The sequence below is a fragment of the Gobius niger genome (genome assembly GCF_951799975.1).
Source record: "Gobius niger genome assembly, chromosome: 11".
In the NCBI taxonomy this organism is placed as follows: Eukaryota; Metazoa; Chordata; class Actinopteri; order Gobiiformes; family Gobiidae; genus Gobius; species Gobius niger.
In genome coordinates this window covers 18,524,614-18,551,186 of record NC_136862.1, presented here as the reverse complement: position 1 = coordinate 18,551,186, position 26,573 = coordinate 18,524,614, and the positions used below count along the sequence as shown (strand labels likewise).

General features: G+C 41.0%; 1 protein-coding gene across 1 annotated transcript in view; it reads right to left on the bottom strand.

Annotated features, from left to right (window-relative positions):
• The window catches only part of nrxn2a (neurexin 2a), a 147,455-nt gene that overhangs the window by 6,393 nt on the left and 114,489 nt on the right, over positions 1–26,573 (bottom strand). The window contains 3 exon segments of the mRNA XM_079566610.1: positions 1,471–1,613; positions 1,615–1,640; positions 11,064–11,245. Coding sequence (XP_079422736.1) covers positions 1,471–1,613; positions 1,615–1,640; positions 11,064–11,245 — 351 coding nt within the window.

Sequence of the window (26,573 nt, the reverse complement as noted above, 5' to 3'; positions counted from 1 at the left end):
ACGCACAACAATAGTATCAACGTGGTGTATTTATGGACAATGCTCAGATGCTCCAACAAATGAGTAGGATAAATATTCGTCTCTTAATCAAGTGGGAGGTTCAAGTGCCAAAATAATAATGGTGACAAAAATTACAGTGGAGTAATTGAAAGTGCATTAGGTTTGAGTGAGGTGGAACTTAAGCCATCAGGAAATGCATCATGTCCCCATTCACAAGTGATTAGAAAAAGATATTCTGTTTCTTCTGTAATTGCTGATACATGCATAGATGAAAGTATATCAGATGAAGTCGTGTGCAGATGTAGACGTGCACACAGAAATCGATCATAGTTCTGCTTGGACGAAAAATGGAACATGATGTATCCTAACAATGGGAGGAGTCGTGTGTGACCAGTGTTCAGATTCATGCGGGACGGTGTCATGGGTGGACAGACACAGGACAGCAGACGGGCCAGTCCCGCTGTGCCAGATGGTGCACCTGTTCTGTGGCCTGAGAACAAGATAATTGACTAACAGCAGGTTAGGATGTGACAGGCTCTTAAGTTCTTTTTAAATGTGACCAGTGTGATATTCCCTTCATGGTCATCCATTGCACACCTACAAAATGTGGTCTAGTGCTGTATTTTACTTTTTCTGTTTCCAAAATTGCAAATGTTGGACAACGATGGTGTGGTTAGTAGGCAATGATCTTAGCCAAAGATAAAAGCCATGTATCCATATTTTACATTATACAGTAGTCTGTAATAAATAAACGGTTAGAAACCTCTCTGTATAAATGTAACCAGTGATTATCTGAATGATTTTAAAACATGCATGACTCAGCAGCGTTGGTCAAGACCAGTTCATGTTGATGGAGGTGATGATCTGAGGAACGAGTAGAAAGTCTTTATAATCTAGTGTTTGGGTAACTACGTGGTGTGAGACATTTGAAGCTGAAGTTTTTACAGTTTGTGTTGAAATTCACAGAGAGACTTGTTCTGCGTGTGATGTGCAAAGTGTGATGGACGATGAGAGTGGAGTGACGCAGAAGTCGCATGACTTTGCATTAATATGACTCCACTGACTTCAGTAACAGGCTGTACAGCAGAGCTCAGCTTTCCAACATCAATGTTTATTATAAAATGTAGGATACATTAGGAAATATAGTATATACACTGTATCTTTAGCTCAGAGTATTTTTTCAGAAAATAGAAGAATTTGTATGATTGCAGTAGAGAAATGAGCATCATCTACACAAATGCACAAATTGCCCTTAGTGTATGGAGGTGCTTATGAGGAAACAACAGATGTCTCACAGGTGATCAGATTGCTCCAAGTAGAGGTGAATTAAACAGGTCACTGGGCATATAGCCAGCCATCACTCCTGCACATTATGGCCATATGAAGATTTATGTGCGTGTTTGACATGTAATCCTGTCCCCTGGCGTCTGTGTGTGATGTATGGTGCAGTGCCGCTCTCGTTCATCTTACCTGGAGGGTAGCGCTCAATGACCGGATGGTTGTCCACTTGAAGAGTGGCATTGCCACCGCTGCGTGTGAAGCGCACAACGTGGTACTTGCCATCGTTTACCACGACAGCCGGCTCATCGATGATGATGTCATCAGTCCCCACGGAAGATCACGCCGATCTTGCCTTGATCCTGAGGGTGAACAGCACTGTGTTAATACAGCCCAAACAGAGACACAGCGTGCAGAGGGAGCAGTGCGCTTTAGCTGACACAGGTGAATCTGGGTTAGAGTCACTGAGTATCTTTTGTGACACGGACAGTATGGAGCACATCTTTAGGCGGCTGCTCTGAGCTCAGGTTTCCTGATGTGAATCTCACTTGACACAATCCCGCTGTTTCTCTTTGGTTGACCAACCTTCCTCTGTCAGCCTGGCTTCGATCCTGGAATTGTTACTGAGAGGTCAGTGCTGCTTCCTGAAGTGGACTTTAGGGGGCGCTAACAGAAACATTTTTGTCTGTGCTGCAGAAGCCGCAGTCACTCAACACAAGGTCAGAGTGCTGATGTGGCTGTAAAAGAGGAACAGGCAGCTCACCCTTCAAGTTCCGGGCTGTATATTATCAGACACTGTGTGTGTGCGTGTGTTTGTGTGTGTGTGTGTGTGTGTGTGTGTGTGTGTGTGGGTGTGTGTGTGCCTGTGTGTGTGTGTGTGTGTGTGTGTGTGTGTGTGTGTGTGTGTGTGTGTGTGTGTGTGTGTGTGTGTGTGTGTGTGTGTGAGACTTTTTTTTCTTTATTTTTAAAATCTTGAGCATGTAAAGAAAAACACAAATGATAAAATGCTCGTTTTTATACTAAACTCTTCAGGGATGGGTTCAGAAGTGGCTGTGGAACTAATGGAGGGTCCACTCTCTCAGTATTGCATGAATGGTGTCTTTCTATCTTTTTGTGCCTTTGTCTCCCACTCTAGACATCGCTATTACCCAAATGAAATTAACCTGTATTATCAAAGGCCATTACTTATTTATACAGAGCCTCTCTAATCCTGCAGCATCAGCAGACGGCACAGACAAGCACACTCTGATCTTAAAGTGTGTTTTAGTGGAGCCTGAACTACGCTGACACCATGCAAATATTTACAATAAAGTCTTGTCTTACAATCCCCACGACACACAGCTGAGCGAGAGCTGGTGTGTGCAATTTAATAAAACTCACTGTTCCCTTCCTTTCTCCCTTTTCAAATTCTTTTCACAATTCTTACACTGAATATTCTTCTATTTCCAACCAAACTCAATACATAATGGTGATGGTGCAAGGACATCATTTTACCTGAAAACACAGGGCAAAACTAGAGCAACAAATTGAGCAGAAGATTGGCAGTCCCACGGAGAAAATACTGACAGCATGATGCATCCCTGAATCCTTCAAAAACTAGTTCACATAAGCCCAATTTTATACCAGTACAAAACTAAAGTCATAACATCCATAAATCTCCTCCTTCCTCTGGACCTCCTGTCTGGAAATGTACTCATCCCTGCTCCTACAGTTTGCGCGTGTCCACCCCATCAGTCAGTGTCTCATTTAGACTTTCATTCTTATACAATTTGATAATGGACCACTCTTCCTTCCCCATGCAAGTGCAGCCATGCGTGTGTTTACTGCACAGCTCCAGCCCGTAGTGCCCCGGGTCAAACTCCTGCGTGTCCTCTGGTCCACTGTGAACCTCTGTGGGGCTAAAACCGTGTCCCCTGCCCGGTCTCTCTCCTCACACATCCTGCTTATTCAGACAACACAAACGCTTATTATAAAAGAAAACAGCCCTGAAGCACCTCCTGGCAGCTGCGCAGACACTACTGCAGCGTTATATAAACATACACACGGCGCTTCGAGTTTGAAATGTGCTTTGTAGTATTTTATCTGTAAAAAGGTGTATGACCTGATGGTGGCTTCCCCGTTAAACCAAAGCTAAACAACCAAGTGTATTGTATTAAATCATTATTATTTGTTATTCTGACCGTGTATGATGAATCACTGCTCTGAAATGGGTTACTATAACTCAAGAGGACCAGTGCACTTGACAACAATCAAGCCAAATTATACTCAGACTTGATTATCATAAACCATTGATTATTATAATGACAGCAATTAAAAAAAAAAAACAGCTTTTATGATTTACTTTTTTTAAACAACCAGGTGTTTCTTTCACATTATTGAAGTTATAGAATGCTTTTGCTGTTGTTGTATCCTTGATTCTCTCTCTGTTTCTCTCTCTCACCCTGCCCCACCTCCCTCCCGACTGCTCACATGAATTAATAATATACAGCCTGTCCGTCCATGAGAGAGGATCTCTTCTTCTCCTCAATGTTTCTCTTTATACCCGCTGGGTTTTTCTGAGTTTTTAAAAACACAAGTTTGGACATTCATGATCTAAGCCAAGAACAGGGAAGCGCCATCTGTTGTTTCACTGCCATCAGTTAATTTGGACTTTGTTTGATGTCTCTTTTGTTATTGATTTTCAAGTTGCTCCTTGTTTGATCAAATCAGATTTTTTTGCGACGCCCCGTGAAACAACTGCTGCTGTGACATTGAGAGGTCCAAAAAAACAAAACAATTGATGATTGATGCATTTTTATACTCACTACTGCCACCTCAGGTCTTACACGCAACTGTAGGTTCTATATTAAAGGGATATTTCAGGATCTTTGACATAGGGCCTCATTTCCTAGTTATCCAGAGTGTTGCTGATTTATGGAGATATTTTTTTTGTAATACATGGCTGCAACATGTAGGGGGAGAAAAATACTCAATTTTAACATTTTTAAACTCTGTATAGTCCCTTTAAGAATACGGAACAATATGATTTGAGATATAATCAGTTAAAGGAACTGGAACAACTTGGAGTGAAAGTCAGTGGAGTGTTATCTGCTGCTGGTGATGACAGATGTAAATTTTTATCTCGGATCACAGTGTTGTGCTAAATGTTTCAGTTTGTTGACAAATCTACTTTTTCACTGTCTATAAAACGGAACAAGCCCAGAGCACTTATCTCTCTTCGTGACACGGCCAAATGACACATCGTTTATTATAGACACTGGACACAATCAGATCTGTATCATCCCGCACGAGGAGCCAACTGTCTTTTGGAAACCTCCACAAAAGCCGTCGTGCACCAGGTGGGAGTGTGTGTACGGAGACGTGACACGCTCACCGCCGATCGTTTAATTTTCCCAAAGCAACAGTAAGTATCTTTCCTCCCTCCTTAATAAACATGAGGAGATAAAAGGGAAACTTGCATCTATCTAGAGAATTCCTATGCACAACGTAGATGGAGAAAACAGGTCGTCATCAATTATTAACTCAATATTATAGATAATGTTCCTTGTTCTATAATGTGAGGCAATTTTTTATTCCTTTGAACGTGCAAGGAACTAATTCAAATATGAACGCACTAGTCAATTATAGCACGGTATAAGAAAAGAGTTTATCGTCTTCACCGCAGCCAGATTCAAATTTGTACCGAACTTATGTATCATGAATTAGAAATGAGCAAAGCCACAAAGAGAAGCTGGACAAGATGGATGGCTTCACTGTTTTTGTCAAACTTGCCACAAAGAACTTGGCATCACGCGCACATTTTAAACAGGGACTTTCCAATCTGTATGTAAAATGAGCGTTCACGGAAATTAAATCGCCGCTGTGGGTTGCCTAAAAGTTTGCAGGTTCCACTCTTCCATTTGTGACTACAGCAACAATTAGAGCTGCATTTTCTCCCACTGTTTTTCTTTGCATATTTTAGCGCCTCCTAACATCAACGGTGTTTAAATATCACTAGTAGGGATCGCTTTGTTATTTAAGTTTGACAGTAAAAAATCTAGCAATAGCTTCAGTTCATCCCGAACCTCATTGTCCAGTCACACATGGATTTTACGCCATTTTATGCTCATACTTTTGTTTTTTATCGGAAGTTTATGACGAAACTAGCGTGTTGTTTACTGCAGAATTATAACCCGAGCCTTCCTGAGTACCATGTTCATGAATAAATAATCCGTTCACATCTCCAGTGAGTGGTCATAATGTTGAGCCTGATTGAAAGATGTGAGTTCATTACAGCAGGGTTTCTTCTTTAATCTCTCTGATCTAAAAGTTAGAACTTTTAATAATAAAGTCTTGTCAAATGAAAATATGATGTGAAAATTACTTCCTTCGAACATTCTTCACTTTTAATTAAAATCTTATGCCACCACTGTTGTTATGTTAAAAAGACGTCTCTTTTCTTTTAATCACAGAGAAACCAACCTTATATATACGGCACTGCACATTATGAAGATCTAGATTAAATGACTTAAATTCTGAATATTATCAGAATAAAAAACAACAGTTGTTGATCTAGATTATTCAACATGTTTCTATACATTGCTCCTTATTTGCTAATGTGGTAAGAACATTGCGCTTATCCAATAATCAATCATTCAAATTACCTTAAAACTACTCAAGAAATAAGTAATCTTGATCAGTGGTTCGCAAAAGTTTTTTTTTTGTGGGTCATGGTCAAAAATCACTGTTGGTTTTTCATGTTTTTTTAAAATAATATTCGAAAATTAACATGATCATTGTTTGTATCAGAAAACTCGGTAAAAATACAATTAAAAAAATGTAATGAATATTTTTCTTCAGTTACTTGGAGGTTGGTTGAGAATCACTGATCTAGGTCACACTTCTAAACTAATCAAAACTCACTACTAAAATCTTTTGTGTTATACAATATTACATGAAAAAGGAAGTTGATTCAGCACAATGTGGGAACTTTTCTTCCCTCTACAGTCATCCACATTGCACTTGTTATAAATAACTTTCACACTGACTTGATGCCAATCAGGAGGAACATAGAGAATTTGTAATGTTATGCAGCCCGACTAAAATAAAAAAAACACAGCTCCGACCTGCGGCTTCGTCTAAACTTGCTCTGAATCTCCTCTGCGAACATTAATAAGGTGTCAAAGTAAGCAATCTGTCATGGTGCAAAGACCTGGCAGATGACGTAAAAACACTTTAAAGGGTGTTGCTCACTGGCAGCGGTCGGTGCATTCACTATAACTATTTGGGGGCTGCCAGGAGATATTTAGACACATTTAAAGGGATATTTCAGGATTTTTGACATAGGGCCTCATTTCCTAGTTATCCACAGTGTTGCTGATTTCTGGAGATATTTTTTTTTGTAATTCATGCAGTTCTTATATTTGAAGAGTTTTGTTGTGCTAGGCTAATGCTAGACTAGCGCACTTCTATGGTATCAGATAGCCTGCATTAAAAACAGTCTGACCCGCTCCACAGAGCACCTGAGGCAAATCACTTATAACACCAGACTAATGATATAAATGTCTGCGTCCATAGAGTAATGTTTGGAATATAACTGACCTTGCATCACATGAATGATCGCATTTTGAGGGACTATTTTCTAGCAGATCACTCCGCCGCTGCATAGCTTATACAACCACGAAGCTGATGCTGCTCATATATAAGGTATTTTAAATGCAATGGAAGAAATTACTCTATGGACACAGACATTTATGTGGTTAGTCTGGCGTTATAAGTGATTTGCCTCAGGTGCACTGTGGAGTGGGTCAGACTGTTTTTAATGCAGGCTAGCTGATACCATAGAAATGCGCTAGCCTTGCATTAGCCTAGCACCACAAAACTCTTCAAACATAAGAACTGCATGAATTTAAGAAAAAGATATCTCCAGAAATCAGCAACACTCTGGATAACTAGGAAATGAGGCCCTATGTCAAAAATCCTGAAATATCCCTTTAATAAAGAAAAGACCATTTAAAGTTACGACATTGAAGATACACACCAGGTTATAATGATTTAGATTTATTAATGGTCTGGTCGTTCTGCAATGGGGCAAAGTATGTGTGAGCTGGGGAGAGTGGGCAGGGCAACAGTTATTTGTAGAAACTGTAATTTAATCTAAAGGGGGTCATTCATAAAAGGTTCTTCCTGTTTGTGGTGCATACCTACAGTATCTGGGGGGGGGAATATCTTCGATCTAACAGTACGCAGTGTGAGATGGGTACTACTACTATGAATATAAATGGTTCAACACTTTATTGATTGAAATTATTTACTTATGAACATGACTGAATACCTTTGTTTTCATCCTCTTATTCTTGTTAATGCACTTGAATCTGTTCATTCAATAAATAAAAAGGAAAAAAAAATAGAAAACACTGACCTCAACACAAGCTAAAACTACAGACAAAATGTACAGGAAAGAGCCTTGGAAAAACTCCATTGGCTGTCGGGTCACGACATCTAACATCGAACACACTGGGAATGATTTTCAATTGCCTTATTAAAACAAAATAGCTCTATTTGCTTTAGTTATTTGTTTTAGTTTCCTACTGAATAATACTGATTGGAAAGTTTAAGTAAAAATGTGTGTATCATCAAAGGTTATGAATAGCAACATTGTATTGGCATGAACTGAGGGATTTCAATTAGACACATTTGCTTGTCCGCTTATCAGAGCATCATCTTTATCTTGAAGGAAAATTCACAATAACACATTTTCATTGGCTGCAAAACAGGCAGCAAAACAATTTAATCACAAACAGATATTTGTGTTAATTACAAGGTAAGTGTGAATCACCCATTTCATTAATATTGAACTACGCCTCACACTGTTGAAACAGAAAATATAAAGTTATCATTCATTATAATTGCCATGAATTGAACCTGAATCATCATTTATGCTTAATGGCACAAAAGGAAAGACGCAAAGAACTATTTATTGCAGATGTGACAGATGATTATAGGAGTAATGACTCATAAAGATATTATTAGACTGTTGACTTTACAAAAATAAATGTAAAAGTCATTAAATGTGCTATGCACATTCGTCACAACTCGTTTCCTAAAATGAAAGATGAGAGGCAAATTGGTGCTGCAGATAAGCTATTTAATCTGCAGGGTTGTGCAAAATGCAGTTACATCTTTTGTTTGTTTTTATGAATAAAGAAATGCACATTATATCCAACTAACTAACAGTAGGCAAATCAGACCTCTGCCAAGGCACTACACCAGCCTTGCAATTGCTAAATGATCTGTGCAACAAATGAAGCCTAGGCGTTAATTCAACCTTCAACCTTTTCAGCATCACATACCTCCTCAGAGGGCCACACCTCTACCTCAGCCATCAGCATAAGAGCCGCACCTCCATAGCAGCCAATCATCACCCTCGGTCCCACTTTTAAGCCCCAGCAATCATGGTTTGTTCGCTTCCCAGCTGCGCTGCGACCCGCCTCCACCCCATCTCCGCCTCTTCCGTCCACGGCTTCTCCCTGCTGCATCTTCACGGGTCTCCCATACCACCACCAGTGTCCAGGCTTCGGGGAAGACATCTCTAACTACAAGCTGTTCATCCATACTGACTGTCATACATCGATGTCCACCGCTGGGGTCTGATCGCTAAAACTAGTATACATGTCAATAAATCTTCCTAATCGCTGCTTTTGTCTGTTTGAGTCTATCCAGGTTGAAATTCCTTATCTCTCGCAGTGTAACAAAAAAGAAATAAAATGTTCTCAGTACTCACTACTTTTGTGAAGATGGCACACATTTCGTAAATGCACTTCCATATTCAGTGGACCTCAGTATTTTTATTTATGAATGAATACAGGAAAAAAAAATCAATCTGTTTAAATGTCTTTATATGACATTTACACTTCACAAAAAACCTTCTTGCACGTTACAGCATGATAAAAGTTCATATGCTTCTTCATTTTGATTGTGCCATATTAGTGTCTGACAGCCTTTCACCGTATGGACTTACGCTCTGGCAACAGGTGCACTTTAATTATTACTTTGACAGATCCTTGCTCTGCTTTTCACATCTGTCTCAGGGCTGGATCCTATGAAGCTCATCTCCCAAAAGGAAAGAGACACAGATGTCGACGACTCACACTCCTTCACCCCCAAAGACAAGTTTATCCTCGACTTGATTGGATTTTCTCCCTTTTGTCAGGATTAATTTTAGCACAGATCTGGCTGGAGTCATGTTTTATGCATTACCTTTCTTGCCCTAAATCTATGAACATGAGGGACATATCTTTTAATGGCGAACAACAGCAATTGTGTGGAACACAATGGAACTGGTCAAGGCCTTGAGGCTCACCTTGTGGATATTGTAGTAGAGGCCTGGATATATAAATGGGGACAAATGCAACCATTTTTTGAGCTTTTAACCATGTTGCTGCCTCATTTTAGAACACACCTGGAGTGGCATTGTTCATTCACACAGGTTTGAGAAATCCTGTTCAAGTCAGTTCATCTACATGTTGCAGTAGGCAGGGGGTGAGGGATGGGAGGGATTAAAATAAAGATAATAATAATTTAAAAAAAGACAGTGACAGTTTTAACACAGTCATTCCCCCTGCCCCCTCAAAGCGCAAATTAGTCTGGTAGAAAAAAAAAAAGAAATAAGTAAAATATCAATGCGAAGGTACCCAAAACCCGGGTTAAGCTACAATTATGCAGTCTTCACCTCTGTGATCCTCAGTGTCCTGCAGACTGAGATAACGGATTAAAATCTGCTCAACTCTGAATATGTACTTTTACAGGGTCCGATTGAGGAACTCCTTAGTTCTTCAGTCCATCCTGAGACTAGACAGTGTAGTGGCGAGTGGACAATTGTTTTTCATGTCTTTGTGAAATGTCCTGTGTCTGTATAATGTCTTTGAATTTGTATTGATGTGAAGCTGCTGAATTAGAGCTGCTTGTCTTTCTACTGACTGTCTATCCATCCACTAAATATAAGGAAATAAAACGTGTCACAAAAAGACTAGTAGTTAGGCATATGATTATCAACACATTTGTAGGAAGACTGAAAAAAATCTCCATTGTGTAACTGGATGTACAATATCCCTCTCTCCCTTTGTCTTTTCTGTATTTACTCTTACGGACAATTAATGAGTAAAAAAACGTAACATGCTACGACACCTGCAGTGGCGCTTATGGCCTCTAGGGGCACGAGTTACTTAGTACTGCTTAAATAGATATAATTGATCTTTAACATCATGACAAGAAAATACTTTTTTGATCTCACAATGAAAATAAGAGGACCATTCACATTTTCACTCGGAAAAAGCCACTTTTAAGAAAGTCTCTTGGTTTATATCGGATATTGGCGGATACTCAATCCCTAGGATCGGAAGCAAAAAAGCTGGATCGGTGTCTAAATTAAATGTAGTGTAATTTATATACACTACATTTATATTTCCTGATCAACCATTTTTAGGCTCTTTATGTTATTGCATTATATCTAGTGAAGTACTGGTAAAACCAAAAACAAATTAAAGCATAAACCAAGCCCATGTAGTTAATCTTCAATCCTGCCAAAGCTACCACGAGACATGACGTGCAACACCAACACAGTAAACATGTGCAAGTTGTTGGGCAAAATGAGGAAGTACTGTGTGTCAACTGTAAACACGTTTTCATTGCTCCATTTAGCTGCTCATTGAACACAGCTCCTGTACTTAAGCTGTAGGTGAGCCATACATTATGTCCTGCTCATTGACGGTATCTTGACTGCGTGCCATCTGTGTGCCTGTACTCACTATGTGCAGCTGAAGAAAGTCCCCGAGCCCGTGAGTGCTCTCCACTCGCACCAAGATGGCGTCCTTCTGCTGCGTGCTGAAGCCCACGGCCAGGCGGTCCGCGCGGGTGCTGGGGCGCTCGTTCGGGGCCCAGGTGTAAGTGATGAGAGCCCCTCCTTTACCGAAGATATACGTGGTCCCAGCTGGAAAGAGGGAGAGAGGAGAGAGGAGTGAGCTGTGTGTAACAAAAGAGACAGCCCGCAAAGACAACTTGAGTCTAAAGGTGATAATGCTCTGTTAAAATTTCATCAGCTGTCTTGTAATGCAGTGTGAAGACATACTGTATGTTCCATTAGCAGCCAGTAGAAGAAGAACACGTTTTGTTCAGCCTTTTACACTGCAATATAATTCAGCCTCAAATGACAATGAACGGTGCAAATATGAAAAGTGGATCCACCCACTCACATGTTTTCTAACCATTGATGTTACACTGAAAAACTAGTTCCCATCAAACAAACTGAAAAACACCTCTTTTAGCTCCATCCTAAACCTCTTAACCCCCACCTGAACTGAGCACATTTTCTCCAGGTCGGCTTTACCCAAATCAAAAAGCTTCTTGAAAGAAAGAGTCTAAATAGCGGTGAAAAAAAAAAAAAACATAAACAAGGATGAAAACGCAACAAAAAAACGACAAAAATGCATCAACAAAGGCAACATAAACAGCAACCAACAAGTTTCAAAAACATGACAAAAACACAACCAAAAGGTCATGAAAAAAGCATCAAAAATACAACAGAAAAGTGGCAACAACATGGCAACAACGCAAGGTAAAATCTGACCTTTCAAACGAGGTGTTACACTGGCCTATAGGCTGCAAGTCTCCAGTCAAGAAGCTTTTAGATTTGGGTAAAGCCGAACTGGAGAAAATGTGTTCAGTTAAAATGGGGGTTAAGTGAGTCACTGATAAACTTGTAGATTAAAGCAGCCCATTTATCGTATCAAATATTGAATGATCACAATCAGCAAATTGCAAAACACCGCAGTCTCCTTAGAGTCCTATTCCATATAAAACCTGCTCACCCAGTAGTTTTAGACCTTTATGAACATGTTATGAACTGCATATGATTCTCGTATTAGTTTTGCAGTCTTCTCTCAAGTGTCAGCGCTCTGGGCTCCACTGTGAACTGTAAAAAAGCAAATTTAATTCTAATTCAGTAGCCAGAAGGAAAAGCATCATCAGCTTTTATAGTTTCTCCCCCATTATCTCAGGTTTTACTTCGCTCTCACCCTTAAGGGACTTGTGTCTGTAAACGACGGATGGGCCGGTATCAGTGCTAATTTATCATTTACATCTCTTCAAAATTCGATTTGCCAGTGTAACTTACAAATGAGACACCTCTTGATGATATAAGCACTATCCGAGCATTTTTCAATCCTTCAGGTACAACATGTCAGAAATTACAACTTCCAGGTCTAAAAAACCCCCATCAGAAATAGGTGAGAATGAGATCTTATGAGGGAGGGGTGAGTGGGTTCAGTCTTTGCTTCACCTTCAGGAGTGTTAGATGTGTAGGTATTGGTAATTATACATTAGGAGCAGGAGAAACTGGCATTACCTCTGATGGTACACAGAATAAGATGCTTGTTTTAGCAGCCAAGTAATGTTTCAAACCACCTGCTTTTTTCCACAAGCCAAATCCTTAAAGCCGATGCAGGGAGAAGCACTCAGAACAAAATTATAGCCTCCAACTATGTAAGAAAGACTTGAGAACTCGTCTTCACGCAGTAACAGGCACTGGCGAGAAACGTTGCTTATCTGTAACAGCTAATAGCGTGGCATGTTTTCTTAACGCTGAAGCACCAGCAGCTCCGTGACGACTTTGGTGTAAAAAGCTCCTTCCTGTCTAAGGATACTTGCATAGGTGATGGGAATGACAACATGAGGTTGAGGGAATCTTAACTAATTCATATAAAATTAGTGGTGAAATGGGAATCTATGGAAGCAATGCTAGCTTTGTCGCTTTCCCTAGGTGTTGTGTCTGGTTCTATGGCAAAATGACAGGATGCGTTAGAGTGGCGAGGGATCTAATAAAATAACACAGAATAATTAGACTGCTAAAGTTGGTTTTATTCTCCATGTAAGCATTACGAACACAGCCTGGACTAGCGCTGCATTTCACCAGTGGATGCCGTTAATGCTTCAAGATGAATTTACTACAAGAATTCAGTGGTGCCTTGTTATGAGAATGGATTCACACCACAGTAATAAACTGTGGGAAGAGCAGCTGGGAAGTATTGAGCAAAAACATCTGTTGACATATTGGCAAATAATTAGAACATGTCCGATGACAGTTTTCTTGAGTCAGTAAAATACATGATTTTACATTTACTGTTCTCCCTCCGTTTCTCTCCACCATCTACACTCTGACAGAAGTATTCAGATCTATAATTATGTTATTGCCAGGTGTCCTTTCTGATACAAAAAGTAAATAATATTTTTATCATTAGATGTCTTTTAAAATAATATTCTTAAGAATTTAAAAGTATATACGTTTATAAGTAAATTGAAAAATATAGATATATAGATAAAGTATACCTTAACCTTAACCTTAAAAAGGTTCTTATGATTAAAAAAGGGTCTATAAATATTCCCCTCGTTCCTGTACTCATATGACGCATAGATGGAAGGGCAGGTTAGAGCTCGGCTGCGGTCTTTATCGTGAATAAAACATGGCCGCCCGGCACACCTGCGCTCGCACATGGAGACGTGTGCTGCTCCTGCATAAGTCACAGCGCTCTTCATTTATTCCTTCGCCTCTCTGTCGCCTTCTATCACCGCTCATCTGCAGCATCAAATAAAAGCGCATTGTAAATCAGTCCAGTCCGGATTACTGCTATAAAGCTCTACTTTAAAAGCAGTTATCTCTCCACGGCTCTATCGCTTCCTCTTTTCCGCCGAGTGTCTCACGGGAGCATTCGTCTCTTATGGCCTGGCGATACATCTGTGCCGGCGTTAACATGGCTCCCTGGGAGATTGGAGCAGGAGTAGGGACTGTAAACCACACACTTGTTAGTGGGAAAGCCTTGTAATTAAATGCACTGTATATTGGAGAGGCGTTTGTATCACTATCACTTGTGCCATCTACGAGTGTTACAAGCACAATCCCAAGCAGCAGGTTTGAAAAAAGAGGGTTATGGATTTACAGAGTGCCTTTTCACAGCATGGTTGCAAAAAATGTTGCAACAGCTAGTCATTTACTTTTGTAGAGAGCCAAATGGTGGTGGCAATGTAATGCCTACGTATATAGGCTACGAACATAAGTCCCGTATTCAATTCGATTTTTTTTAATTCTTCAGCTCTTTTCTTGGACCCTTTCCTTTTTCTTGTCACAATTACTATTTTTTCTTTTTCAAAACAAATTTCAATATACAGTACTATAACTGACTTGCATCTTCGGGCTATATAACAATTGCAAAGTAATTATATTTACGTTTGAGGTTAAATTTCAGCTTTTTTTTTTTTTATCAGAAGATTGAACTTGACGGCCATCTCCCCCCCAGCTCTTTGTTCAACAACGGCACCAATATGGATTATCTTTCTGTGCCAAAACGCTCGCTACCCACTCACGACATGCAGTCCTTTTCATTCGCGGCCCGCTGAATACACAAGATATAATGTGGCACGGTGGCTCATAGGACTTGCAAAACACAAACCGGAGACACTGCTGCTCATTTGCATAATGCACAACAGTTTTGAGTGCAGTAGCGGTGGCCTGTGTTAGCGGGCTGTCAGTGAAGAGTATAGTGAGGCTTAAGCGAGATGGTGATGGAGTAGAGGCACCCAGGGTAAGATTACAGGATGCATCATTTTTGACTGAGAGCAAACAGACAATCGTGAATCACACAAGTGTTGGCAACTTATATCAGCGGTGGCACCGGAGACACCAGGAGGGATAGGCGAAGGCAGTTATTGCTTTTTAAAGGATTGTGGGTGATCGTGATGCCTGGTTGAATGAATCACAAGCCAATGGCACAGGTTTGAGCTTATATTAAATGAGCAATCAATGCGGAACAGTAAGGTATCTTTTATTAATTTGCTCACTCCTGTTACTCATATGAGAGGGAGGCACAATAACTATGTGAATTTTATGAGTTGCCCCACAGAGACCACATGCAAACTCAGCTCACTATACTAGTCCTAGATACATTTGATGTCAATGTGAATAAATAATGACAAAGCATCATCAGAGCATCGTGCAATATAAAGAATCTAACTGCAATTTAGCTGGGTATTAAACCTACAGCCTTCTTGTTGAGGGGAGCTACACTACGAAGCAAACTAGATACTTAGTCATTTTGAACAAACAATACTTTCTGCAGGTATTTTCACAATTAATAGCTTCAAAAATACTTTGAAGAGTTACAATTACTTTGTTTACATCAGTAAGTAAATGCTTTATTTGTCATTGTAGGGTCGTGTGACACTGCGTGCTGCAGTTATGGGCCAACCTGACCAGCACTATGCACTATAAAGGTGCACTATTCAACTTTTTATGTGGAAAAATAAAGTTTATTATTGTATATATGTGACCTTGTAGTGACCGAGGGGCTGTATGAGTGGTCAGCATGGCACCTTTACATTCCATTACAGTCGTCTCTGTGACGCTCCAGGATCAATCGTTTGGAAGGATTATTGCTGCTCTCACCAGGAAACCTACAACACAATTGATCCTGGAGTGACCTAGAGCTCACAGTGATGGAATGTAAAGGCGCCATGCTGACCACTCATACAGCCCCTCAGGCACTAGTTCAAATATACTTATACAAATATACCTATAACTTTTTTTCAGCACAAAAAGTTCCATAATGCTCCTTTAAATCTAACGCAAAAGAGGACCAAGTATCATCTGAGAAAACATTTGTCAGTCTGAGTACCACCAAACCCGTGTCTATACCACAACCAAACCACAAGACCCATTAAACGCACTTTGAATTAAACAAAGACTAGCACTGCAAAGAAACGGCGCACTAGTAGAAGCACATAAGCAGTGGCGCAAGTTTTATTTGTTCAGTACTTTTACTCATGACTGTGAGTAAAGTCGAAGTATAGGTGCTTGATCTGGGACAGAGGGGTCAAATATACATCATCCCTGTGTGGGTCCGCAGTGGACAATTTGGCGTGAAGGCTGCTGCAGAGCACAAAAGCAGTTTGGCGAAAAACAAAACTGATCGATTACACAGATAAACTTGCATGAATCTTTAAAGCAGACGCTGTTTAGTGAAAATGCTGAGTTATGTCCAAACACAAATGGAATATGTGCATGTGGGACTCGGGATATTTGACGCCGTTCCCTCTTGCTGACTATTAAACGCATCTCAGGGAAATGATTCAAATGAATAGTGCCGTCCAATGGCTCGACAAGACGGATATGTGGCTGTCGGGTTAAAATATGTTTCTTCAGCTCCAATCTCCTTAGAGCGGTAAATACAGCCATAAGACATCACATCCATCACGTCAACGTGGATCAATTAAAATCCGCAGTCAAGATCTAGTGCATTTGGGAGACTGCTCTCTGAGCGCCGCAGCAGTTGAAACGCTAGCTGATGTGCTGCTCCCTCTCCTCTATGTATTGCCTCGATGGATCCACTGTGTCAGGTCTAAAATTGCACGCCCGCAGCTCAGTGTGCCTCGGACGACCCCCTTTTCTTTCTATTACCAAGTGAAGCCTTTTCTCTCTTTTTGGCATTTCGATATTTGAATCATGGCACAAGCGTTCAAGGCAAGGCTTGGAAAAAAAAAAGAGCTGTATCCACCCTCGCTGCGCAGCACAAGCGACAGAGACATTGGTCGTTATTGGAACAGAATGGGTTTGACAAAGGAAGAGCGCTCAAGGCATTGTGTGTCCTGGTCTCCGACTCCCCAGCTTTTCACATGTAGAGAAAAATACCAAGGTACAGTAATGTCTTAAGACGAGCTGGAAATGGCTGTGAGGAAAGATGTTTCTATGGACACAACCAGAGAGCTACGATCTCTGAAAAACTACAGTTCCTATCATGCAATAGTGAAGATACTTAGTAGTTCAGGGGTAAATGCATGTTCCATTGTGACCTCTAAACGTTATCTCACAATGGTAAAGAGACTCTATTAAGGCTGCTTGATCGAAAAAGTGAACTTTATTCACAGCAAAGGTAGTGATTTTCTTCATTGGCTCAAAGGGCTCGAACAGATGGTACCACAGAGATAATAGAAAAGGATGTTCAAATCGAAAATCTTTTTACTTTTCACTATGGACTTTTGTGCAACACTGTATCGCTCAAGTGGAACATTCCCTGTTTGAATCCAAGATCCACTTAATCATTGCAAGATAGGGTCAAGGTCTTGGCGGGGCATGGGTGCTGCGAGAGTGCGGTAGTTTGTAGGATTGTATTTCCATGAACATGTATTGATGTCTCGAATTTATTTTAATAACACATATAATGTTGATTTTAAATGTTTCTACTTGACAGAAACAACTATTACCATATAATCACTCAGAATAATTGTGTTTTACGCTTCAGACTTAGCGTCCATTTCACTGTTTGGAAAAGTACCTGGTTCCAAAACCTTTGAGAATCCCTGTCAAAGGCTATGGTAGTGCTATCACGCTATCACAGATTGATTTTGAGATGGTTTACTGATGATCTGTGCTGTAGCATGTGTCATAGATTACCGTACAGCTGTTTGCCACCTTGTGTAAAAGGCAGGTGTTTTTGTGTCCATGACAAATGGAATAAATAGTGGGGTCTTTGTAGTTTAATTCAAGGATTTTGGACTCATATGCTCGTAGATGCTGAGGCTGTTCCATGTACAGGGCAGCAGCAGCGCTAACCACTCGAACACAGGATACGCAGACAGCACAGTCTCTGTATTGAACCAGAAAAGAGGATTATTATCTTTCCCTCAACTACATTTTCAGTATAAATACAATATGAATACATAATAAGAGCAACAAGATTTTATATTAATAAAGGGCTTCTACACAGACATTAACACTTAAAGCCCTCAGCTGTTTCCATACAGTATTTAATTATTGACTGATTTCGCCTGTAACAAGTGATAATTATTCCGCTGACAACAAAGCATAAAAGGTGATTTCTATTCAGCAACTCTTAAAGTTTCCACCTTAGGACTCACAAATCAAAAGTGACTCATGGCTTCACTTAAACCAGCACACTTTATTAAAGTCTTTTTGCGTATATTCTTGAGAAAGTTCTTGGTTCGTGGTTGCTGGAATTTTGTTTACACTTGGTTCTTTTGTTCATGACCCATAATTAAGTCTCAGTTCGTTAACACACGTGTCAGACTTGTTTTCATGCCAATTCCCCACTCTCATGTTTCCGTAACGGACAGAGCGAAGGCCAATTTGTCTTTAATTGCATGTTTGATCTCGGTAGTTCACTACTAGCCTTGGAAGTTTAAGCAGAGTGAAGCAAAAGGCTGATGCATATTCCACCAGGCTTCAGGCTCGAAATTGACAGGGAACAAAGCTGTGTTTTTCACATCACAATCTGTTCGGGTATATCTTATTTTCATTCAGTGCGGATACGAACAATGATGCCTTTTTCATTTAAGGTTTACTGCCAGTGAAAGTGCAGAACAATCCACACATAAAATAGATTGGAAAGTACAGTCCACCATTACAAGCACTGGCAATACATTATTTAGCAACAATTAAGATGAGAAGATTAGCCTTGATCCTTGAAAGAAGATATAATGAGAAATATGAGTGCATATGGGAGATCTCATTGTTGAGATGTCAATGCTCCTTTGTGCTTTATGTAAATGAATTCAAATTCAACATTTACCAGGATTCTGCAGTATTGTGAGTGCATACAGTAACCCGAAGGCTTAAAGGGACCAGCAAAGAAAGAAAGTTGTGTCCATTGTACCAGTCTTACCTTATCTTGCCTATACTGTTCTAAACATGCAATACATCATGTTTGAAGTTAGCCTGGTCACTCACACTTCTTTAAGTATGTAATAGTCAATAGTTTTCAGGTCGAATGCCACTCTAGCCAGTTCTGAGACTGTGTCCTCGGGGAAAGGCAATTCGCTCACCTTGTGCTCGTGAATGTGTAAATGTGATTGAGAGGTTGTAGGGGCAGAAATACATGTGTCTCCACTCTACTCCAGGGCAAATGTGGCTCCAAAAACGTACTTATGCTTCCGAAAACATGAAGTGAAAAAAGTGCAACAGGCAAATAGGCAGAACATTTGGTTTTACACATTTTTATACTGATCAAAATGTGAAATATTAGCAACCCCTCCCAATGTTAAACTTCATTTGGCGTGCCTCTTGCTTGTCCTTACAACTTGTTTTCCCCAGATTGGGTCGTGTATGTGTGTATCGCCTGCTCGGTTATCATCCCTCAGGGTAATGTAATATGTGACCTGGAGAAAATAGAGCGCTCGCTGATAGACCTCACGATGGCCCTGTCCATTCGCTTTCTCTGGCACTCGGAAAAAAAGAAAAAACTAGACCCAGCATTGGATGATAGCGAGCCACTGAACAAGACTTCTACATTGATCTAAGGATAAAGTTTCCTCGGTTAAAGCAAGGGGTGAGTGTAGAAATATCGAATTGTCCCGGAAGATATTGCCAGCGAGAGCATCATTCCCTAATGTCTCGAGAAGCTTCAGACTCGTACTGACATGGAAAGTGCAATACATTTTTGAATATGAGTGAGAGGGAGCGAGGAGGGAACAGGAAGTGGGGTCAGCGCCAGTGCAGGGTCTGAGGGATGAAGGGGTGATGTGGTGGTCAGGGCTCTCACGCCGCAGCAGAGGAAACTTGAGATTTGTCTGAATGAGTGGTGCATAAATCATGATTTGGAAATGGAGTGGGTGAAGTGGAGGAGCAGCATTAGCAGTACACCCACCAGCAGAACTGGACAGTTTGAGGAATCACGACACGACAGGGTTACAATGCCAAGTGTGTGAGTGTGTCGCTTGGACCAAGCACTCCCAAGAATGTACTGGAGGAGACTCAAAATTGTATAACAAAGTGCTGTATGATAGCCTCATAATTAAGGATTCTGGATACAATGCATATGCCGGGCACTCAATTAGGAACTGTCCAGTCTCATAAAGACGAGGAGCCCGAAAAAGCTTAAAAGAAAAATTAATTATAAAGAAGTGCAAACACAAGATAAGTAAACAAAACCCCCAGAAAACCACAAGTATGTCATCAGCCTTGATAGCATAAGACATTGCAATTTTATTCTACTCTCCAAACACTGTGGCATTCTACTATTTCTTTCAAATCTTTAAAATATCATATCATTATGCTAAGAGGCTGACACTGTGTTTCTTGGACATGTTGTTCTATTACTTATGCTGCGGTTTTACTGATTCTTCAACCATAACAGTAATATTTTTCAGTATTACTGCTACTGCGGCAATACTACAGATGTTTAGTTAGTTTATTCATTTGAAGGACAAAGTGCAGTTACATGAAAAAGAATGCTGCACCAGATTTAGCACTTAACGGTCTTTAGCATTTACACCTGTGACTACTAAGTACTATTACACTTCTTCTCCTTATTCCACCCCTCCCACTTTTGCCTCTTTTTACAACGGATCGGCAGTTCTGTTATAATGACACAAAGTCCGTTTTTTTTTTTTGCTGTTTCTCTGCGCGGCCTGAAAACGTTTTTTTGTCCATGTAGCAACTGATTTTACCAAGACATCTGCCGTCCTATGTAAACTAATACGGTGCCGGCACAATTCATGGCAGCACATGAAGGCAGCACCTTCAGGAATTAGGTGAATACTACCACTGTGCGAGTACAAATGCTACGTATACTATAGTTGTACAATACTTTTGTGTCCATAAAAACTGCTGAGGAGTATCCACGAAACCAGCTCCTGTTCCTGAAGTAAAATCCCCATTTATTTATTTCAAATCCTACTTACGGGAAATTAGAAAAATTAAAATAAGAGTTTAGAGTCATCACATATCGGCTAGCCTTGGCTTTGCAAAGTCTATTGAGAATTCTGTAGACATAATGAATGGGAACTGTTCTCGGGTTTCAAGGTGGGTGAAGCTGTTCAGCCCCATTGTTTTTTACAATTACCACTTCTGTCCTTCGACTACAATCAGGCCAACAGCTGTCATGACAGCTAGCACCACTACTGAAAGGAACTGCTCAAATAACAAGTAACAACAGTACATATACTGGCATTTGTGTCCTTCATCGTCACAATAACTCAAGCTGTGATGCATCCTCCCTGGTGTAAAGTTCATCTGCTCTTGTGGTATTTGTTTTAACATTTTTATTAAATCACCATGGCAACACAGATATGATATTTCCTCTGAGTTAATTAAACGGAGGTGATGAAAAAAAACTTGGAAATAAAACCCAAGTGCCACTGCCCCACTGCGAAGCAAATTTAATTTGATATTTTGCAACTAAAGCAAGTATTTTCAATTAGATTACTGTGGGGCAAAACAGGCCCGTTTTTTATAGTTTGATAAAGGCTAGATTGGTGCTTTAGCTGTAGGGCGACTTCGACTCACTAAAAACATAAAAAGCAAGAGACCATTTGCAGCATGTCAGTTAAATTTAATTTGAAGCAACATCTTGTTCAAAATGTTGTCCCCGTCGAGAAACATCGAAACAATATTTTACTAATCGTTTGCAAAACTGTGACAGGGCCTGAAAAGCTTCCGTTTACACACAAAACAAAAATCACCCTATTAGATTAGATGGGGTACATCAATATAGCCACAAAACAGCAAAATAATACGGCAGCTTTCTAATGTGCATTTCAACACCATGTAAGGTGGTGTTTAAATGTGTTTTTCCTCTGTGTGCGGCCAAACGACATACAGCCTCATTTAAAATGTAATAACCTGGCCTCCGATGGCAACTCTCCCCTATTACAACTTTGAAGATTCATTTCATTTTTGTATTTCCCAGCTCCAGCAACCATTACACAGTCAAATGACTTTTGAGGAAAAGTGAGTCTCTAAATGAAAATAAAATAAAGTAAACAAATTGCAAAGCTTTTTAACAGCTGTTATGAGAAACCTATATATGAAAACTAGATTTAGGGTTGCATGAGAAAATGGTGATAATGAGCGACTGAAATTGAGGTGTTAAGTAAGCAGGATGCTTACTACCTGAGCAGTGACAAACACAACAGTGATGTGTGAAATACAGCTGTGATGTATGTATAATATATAAGATATAATGTTCAGTCACATGGAAATGAATCACACTTGGCTACATTTAAAAGAGTGTTGTACCTTTTTCAACTTGTAATATAACAAGCAAGAGCAGCATAGTGGTCATTCTTGAGTATAGTCATTCGTATAGTGTCAAAATGCGCAAAATCAAACTAGCGCGAAACAGGATTAAAATGAGGCTGTTTCAAAAGGCCTCATGCATCTTTCCTGTATCTTCTCCACAACAATTGTCATCACAGCAAATTATTGAATTCTTTAGAGATTTGCATATTGACTTAACTTAGCCCATACTTCCTGATGCAATCTTTTCTGTTTACCCAGGATTGGGATTGGCACAAATAGTACACGACTGAGCCACAATTTTAATCTTGGCACTGGTGTCTTTAAGCCTCCAGTGCCTCCATGATCTTGTGTCTATTTACATAACGTGTGTGAGGTGTTACCTGTACCACACGGAGCAAGCACCAATACTGAGTGTTTAGAAAGGTGGCTGTACATTGCAGCTGGGAAGGTGGCCTATAAATAGCCATAGCTCTGGGCTCATAGACGTCTTTGGATAGCCTTGACGCTCACACGCAAATCCAGGAGAGTAATGGATTTGTCCGAAAAATCATACTTTCCTATTCATCAATATGACATTTGAGACTTTTAAAAAAAAGCAATGAGAGCTTCTGAGAACTGTTACATAACTGCCCAGTGCTGGTAATATACAAACTGCCAATTAGCATTGAGCATGTTTTGAATGTAACAGCTGGAGTGATATTGTGGACCTGACTTGAATAACTCTGAAGCATACACTCAAGCACTACCTACAACAGTATATCTAGAATAAAGGTAATTGAAAATTTATCAGCGCATTCTTTGAAGTGGCATTGCTAAGGGTCTGTTTGATCGCCGCCTGTGCTGCTCCTGCAAAAGTCTGACCTGAAATGATATAGCCTGTAACAGCACAGATGTAATTCATCACATTTCTGGCCCTATTACAAAAACTGCAAACTACGAGAGTATCAGGCCCATAAAAGCGAGTCTGAAATTTTCAAAGAGAAACGTGTTAAGGAGGTAACGACTTCAGTGTCAGCGTTTTGAGGGAGCCAATTAAATTATCATAACTATAATCTCATGTAAAGAAGAGGTCAGTCTGCTTCACTGTTAAATTGAAAGGAGAACATGTAAATGAATTGGAAACCACAAACATCAAGCTGTCGTCTGTACGAGGAGTGCATCTTACTTCATATAACAAACACAATCTCATAGAAAAAAGATAAAAAAGATGTGTGCGATGATTCACCGTGTCATTGATGTGTGCTTTCCTCTGCATCCTGGAAAGCAGCGTGGGGGACAGGCCGAGCTACAGTGATACTGATGGGCCGATAAAGCCGTGTAATGATGCACAAAGCTAGAGTAAAGGATTCATTATGCATTTGAATTTCACAAGGCAGACACATTTCCCAGGAGACCCTCACGTCTCTTACAAAACTACAGACATTCTCCCACATCTCGAACACACGCACCCGTGCCCATCAATTATTCCTGCTGGGGTGGAAAATAGCGCTTATGGATGGCTTTAGCGTAGGTGCGTCGCAAACAACAAAAAGGCCTTACCATGTCCCCCCCTGGTGAGGAAGGGCATCCGGTTGATGGCGATAGGAACAGTGCCGTGTTTGTTGTGGAAGTGGTGTACGTGGTGGGTGGTGCTGAGGCTGGACGACACACGTGCTGTCCCGGTTTGAATGGGGAACACGGTGAGCAGGGCGAACCACAGGAAGAGTCTAGAGCAGTACATGAGGCCCATGCCGAGGCTCAAGCCCGGCTGGCCCAGCACGGGGGCGAACGGTGCCGGCGACATGGCGATATCAAATCCTCATGTGTCCGATTCTGATTATTTTGACTGGTCCCTCTTGAAAACTGACTGGCATGACAGTGGCGAGCTGTCTCATTCCTTCACAAATCCTTAGCTCGCTTTTGACAAAAAGAAAGAACCCCAATATTTCACACTATCAGATTAATTTGGGAAACAACTCAAACTGTAGCAGCTCTCGCTCCTCAACTTAACATTCTGCATAGAGTCAACCTTCGAAAGTACGACGGGATAATTCCAAAAAAAAAAAAAAAAAAGCATCCAAATAAAGAACGGAGGATAATCCAGCAGGAGATTCAAGCAGGTTTGACCATATCTAGTGGAGGAGAGGAGAGGCAGGATGAAGCTTCCTCATGTGACAAGAATTCTGATAGGAGTCTCCATCGCCCACAGGTACAGCTGGGGGAGAGACGAGCCGGGCCAGGGAAGACAGTGGCCCTCTGTGCAAGCACCACAGCCAGGGGACATCCACGGGAACACGCCACATCTCAATTGGCAAAAAGAGGCAAGGACGGGGCATTAAAAAACAATCATAGATCTAGTGATGTAGGCTGGATGCAGAAGCCAGTGCTTTTGTTCCCCCTTTAGCCAGAGAAGAGGAGAGGAGAGGAGAGAGAGCGCCAGCCGAGATAGGGAGGGGGAGAAGAGACTGCTGCAGCGCGCTAAAGAAAGAGAAAATCCACAAAATAAATAATGAATTTCTCGGCAGCTTCCCTTTTCGCTCTCAGCGGAAGGGGAGGAAGAAGAAGGAAAAAAAAAAGGAAAAAATCAGAGTACTCCGGGCTGTGGCGCAGATGTAGCGGTGTGTGTCTATTTCAAAACGCGACGTGTGATGCTCTCCTCTCTCACGCTCCACCTGCTCAGTCTCATGCAGTAAAGACTAGTGCTGCATTCCCCCTCACCGCCGTCACCAACATCACCGCTGCCGAGCTTCCTACAGCGACCGCTCACTCCCCTTCTCTCCTCTCCTTGTTTCCGTGTTCGGGTCGAGACAGTGTGGCTCTCGGCTCAAAGAACAACGGCTGGCAGGTGACTTTTCCCCCCAGCCCTCACATCCCAACGCCGCCTCGGACTGCTGCAGCGAAAATTATGCTAATTAAAAGCACCGTCGCCTCTATAATAGGTCCAGGAGCCCCCGCAGGAAAAAAAAAGAAGCAAGCCTGGTTTGAAGCGTCGATCTCAGGAAAGCGAGGGAAAAGGCAGCTCTTTTGAAGACATACTGTATTGAGAGGCTGTGATCCAGCACGGCTCCGGAGTACGTGTGTGTCGGTGTGTGTGTGTGTCGGGGTGTGTGTGTGTGCGTGTGTCGGTGTATGCGAGGGAAAATGAGAGAGGGGAGGGCGAGGAGTGGAGAGGGAGGGAGAAGAGACAGCGGATGAGAAAACAGGCACGGCGCTAACATACAGGGAAATGGTGAAGGCAGAAGAAAAGGGCTGAAGTGAATAAATACATGCTATAGAGATTTGGTAGAAGGGGAACACACAGGATTTATGGTGCAGAGGAGGAGCCTGCGCTAGGTGAGCTGTCAGAGAGCAGACCGGAGGACCTTGTATCGATGTACAGAGATGCAATAGGATACAGCTGCAATACACTGTCCAAATGATGCACTCAGATCCCACTCATGAGCACAAGAAGACAGAGGGGCTTGAGATGGTGCCATGGTTTTAACTTGGGAGCAGTACACCAAGTTCTGTTTCAGGCTACTGTTACACAAGCCAGAGTAATGATTTAGTTCGTCCCAAACCTGGATAACGCAGGGTGTGCCCAAAAGCCATCTGACTGGAGAATACAGTTTTAAAAGCCTAACCCTGGGGGGCAGAGCAGAGTGATATCATCATCTGTTGATTTTGAAGCCTGATGGAGGTCCAGACAAAGGAGTTTTTCCATCTCCTTTGCCCTGAACTCAAAGACCATAAAACTTGTGCTGCTAAATCTTGAAACCAGTTTGTCTCAGCATGACAGGAAAGCAGTGCATCGTGCCTGTCACAAGATCACAGATGAGGAGAGCCATCCACTGTCCCCTCACTTCAAGCTCCTTCCATCATGGCAGTGATACAGACTTCCTGATGAAGTGAATCTGCTGCTGCTATGTCTGCAATTAACAGATTTTATAATGGACTTTAATGTATTGAATGTGTGAGCAAGCCAAAGGTCAATTTCTGCCATCATTGTGCATGTTTTTTCTATTCCATTGTATTCTATTGTATTGCATTGTATTGTATTGTATTGTATTCTATTCATCGTTCACTGTCTGGCTAAAAAAAATTACTTTTATTTTAAATTTGGTTAACCTGTGCAGTCTAGTGCAGCAACTTTTTTTAGTTGCAATCCCCAAAATAAGAACCACTGTTGTCCGCAATTCCCTTTTCCATTCAAACTACAAAGCAAGTATGCCTCTCATATGATCTGGCGGCTCCTTGATTTTAGATTTGAGAACAAATG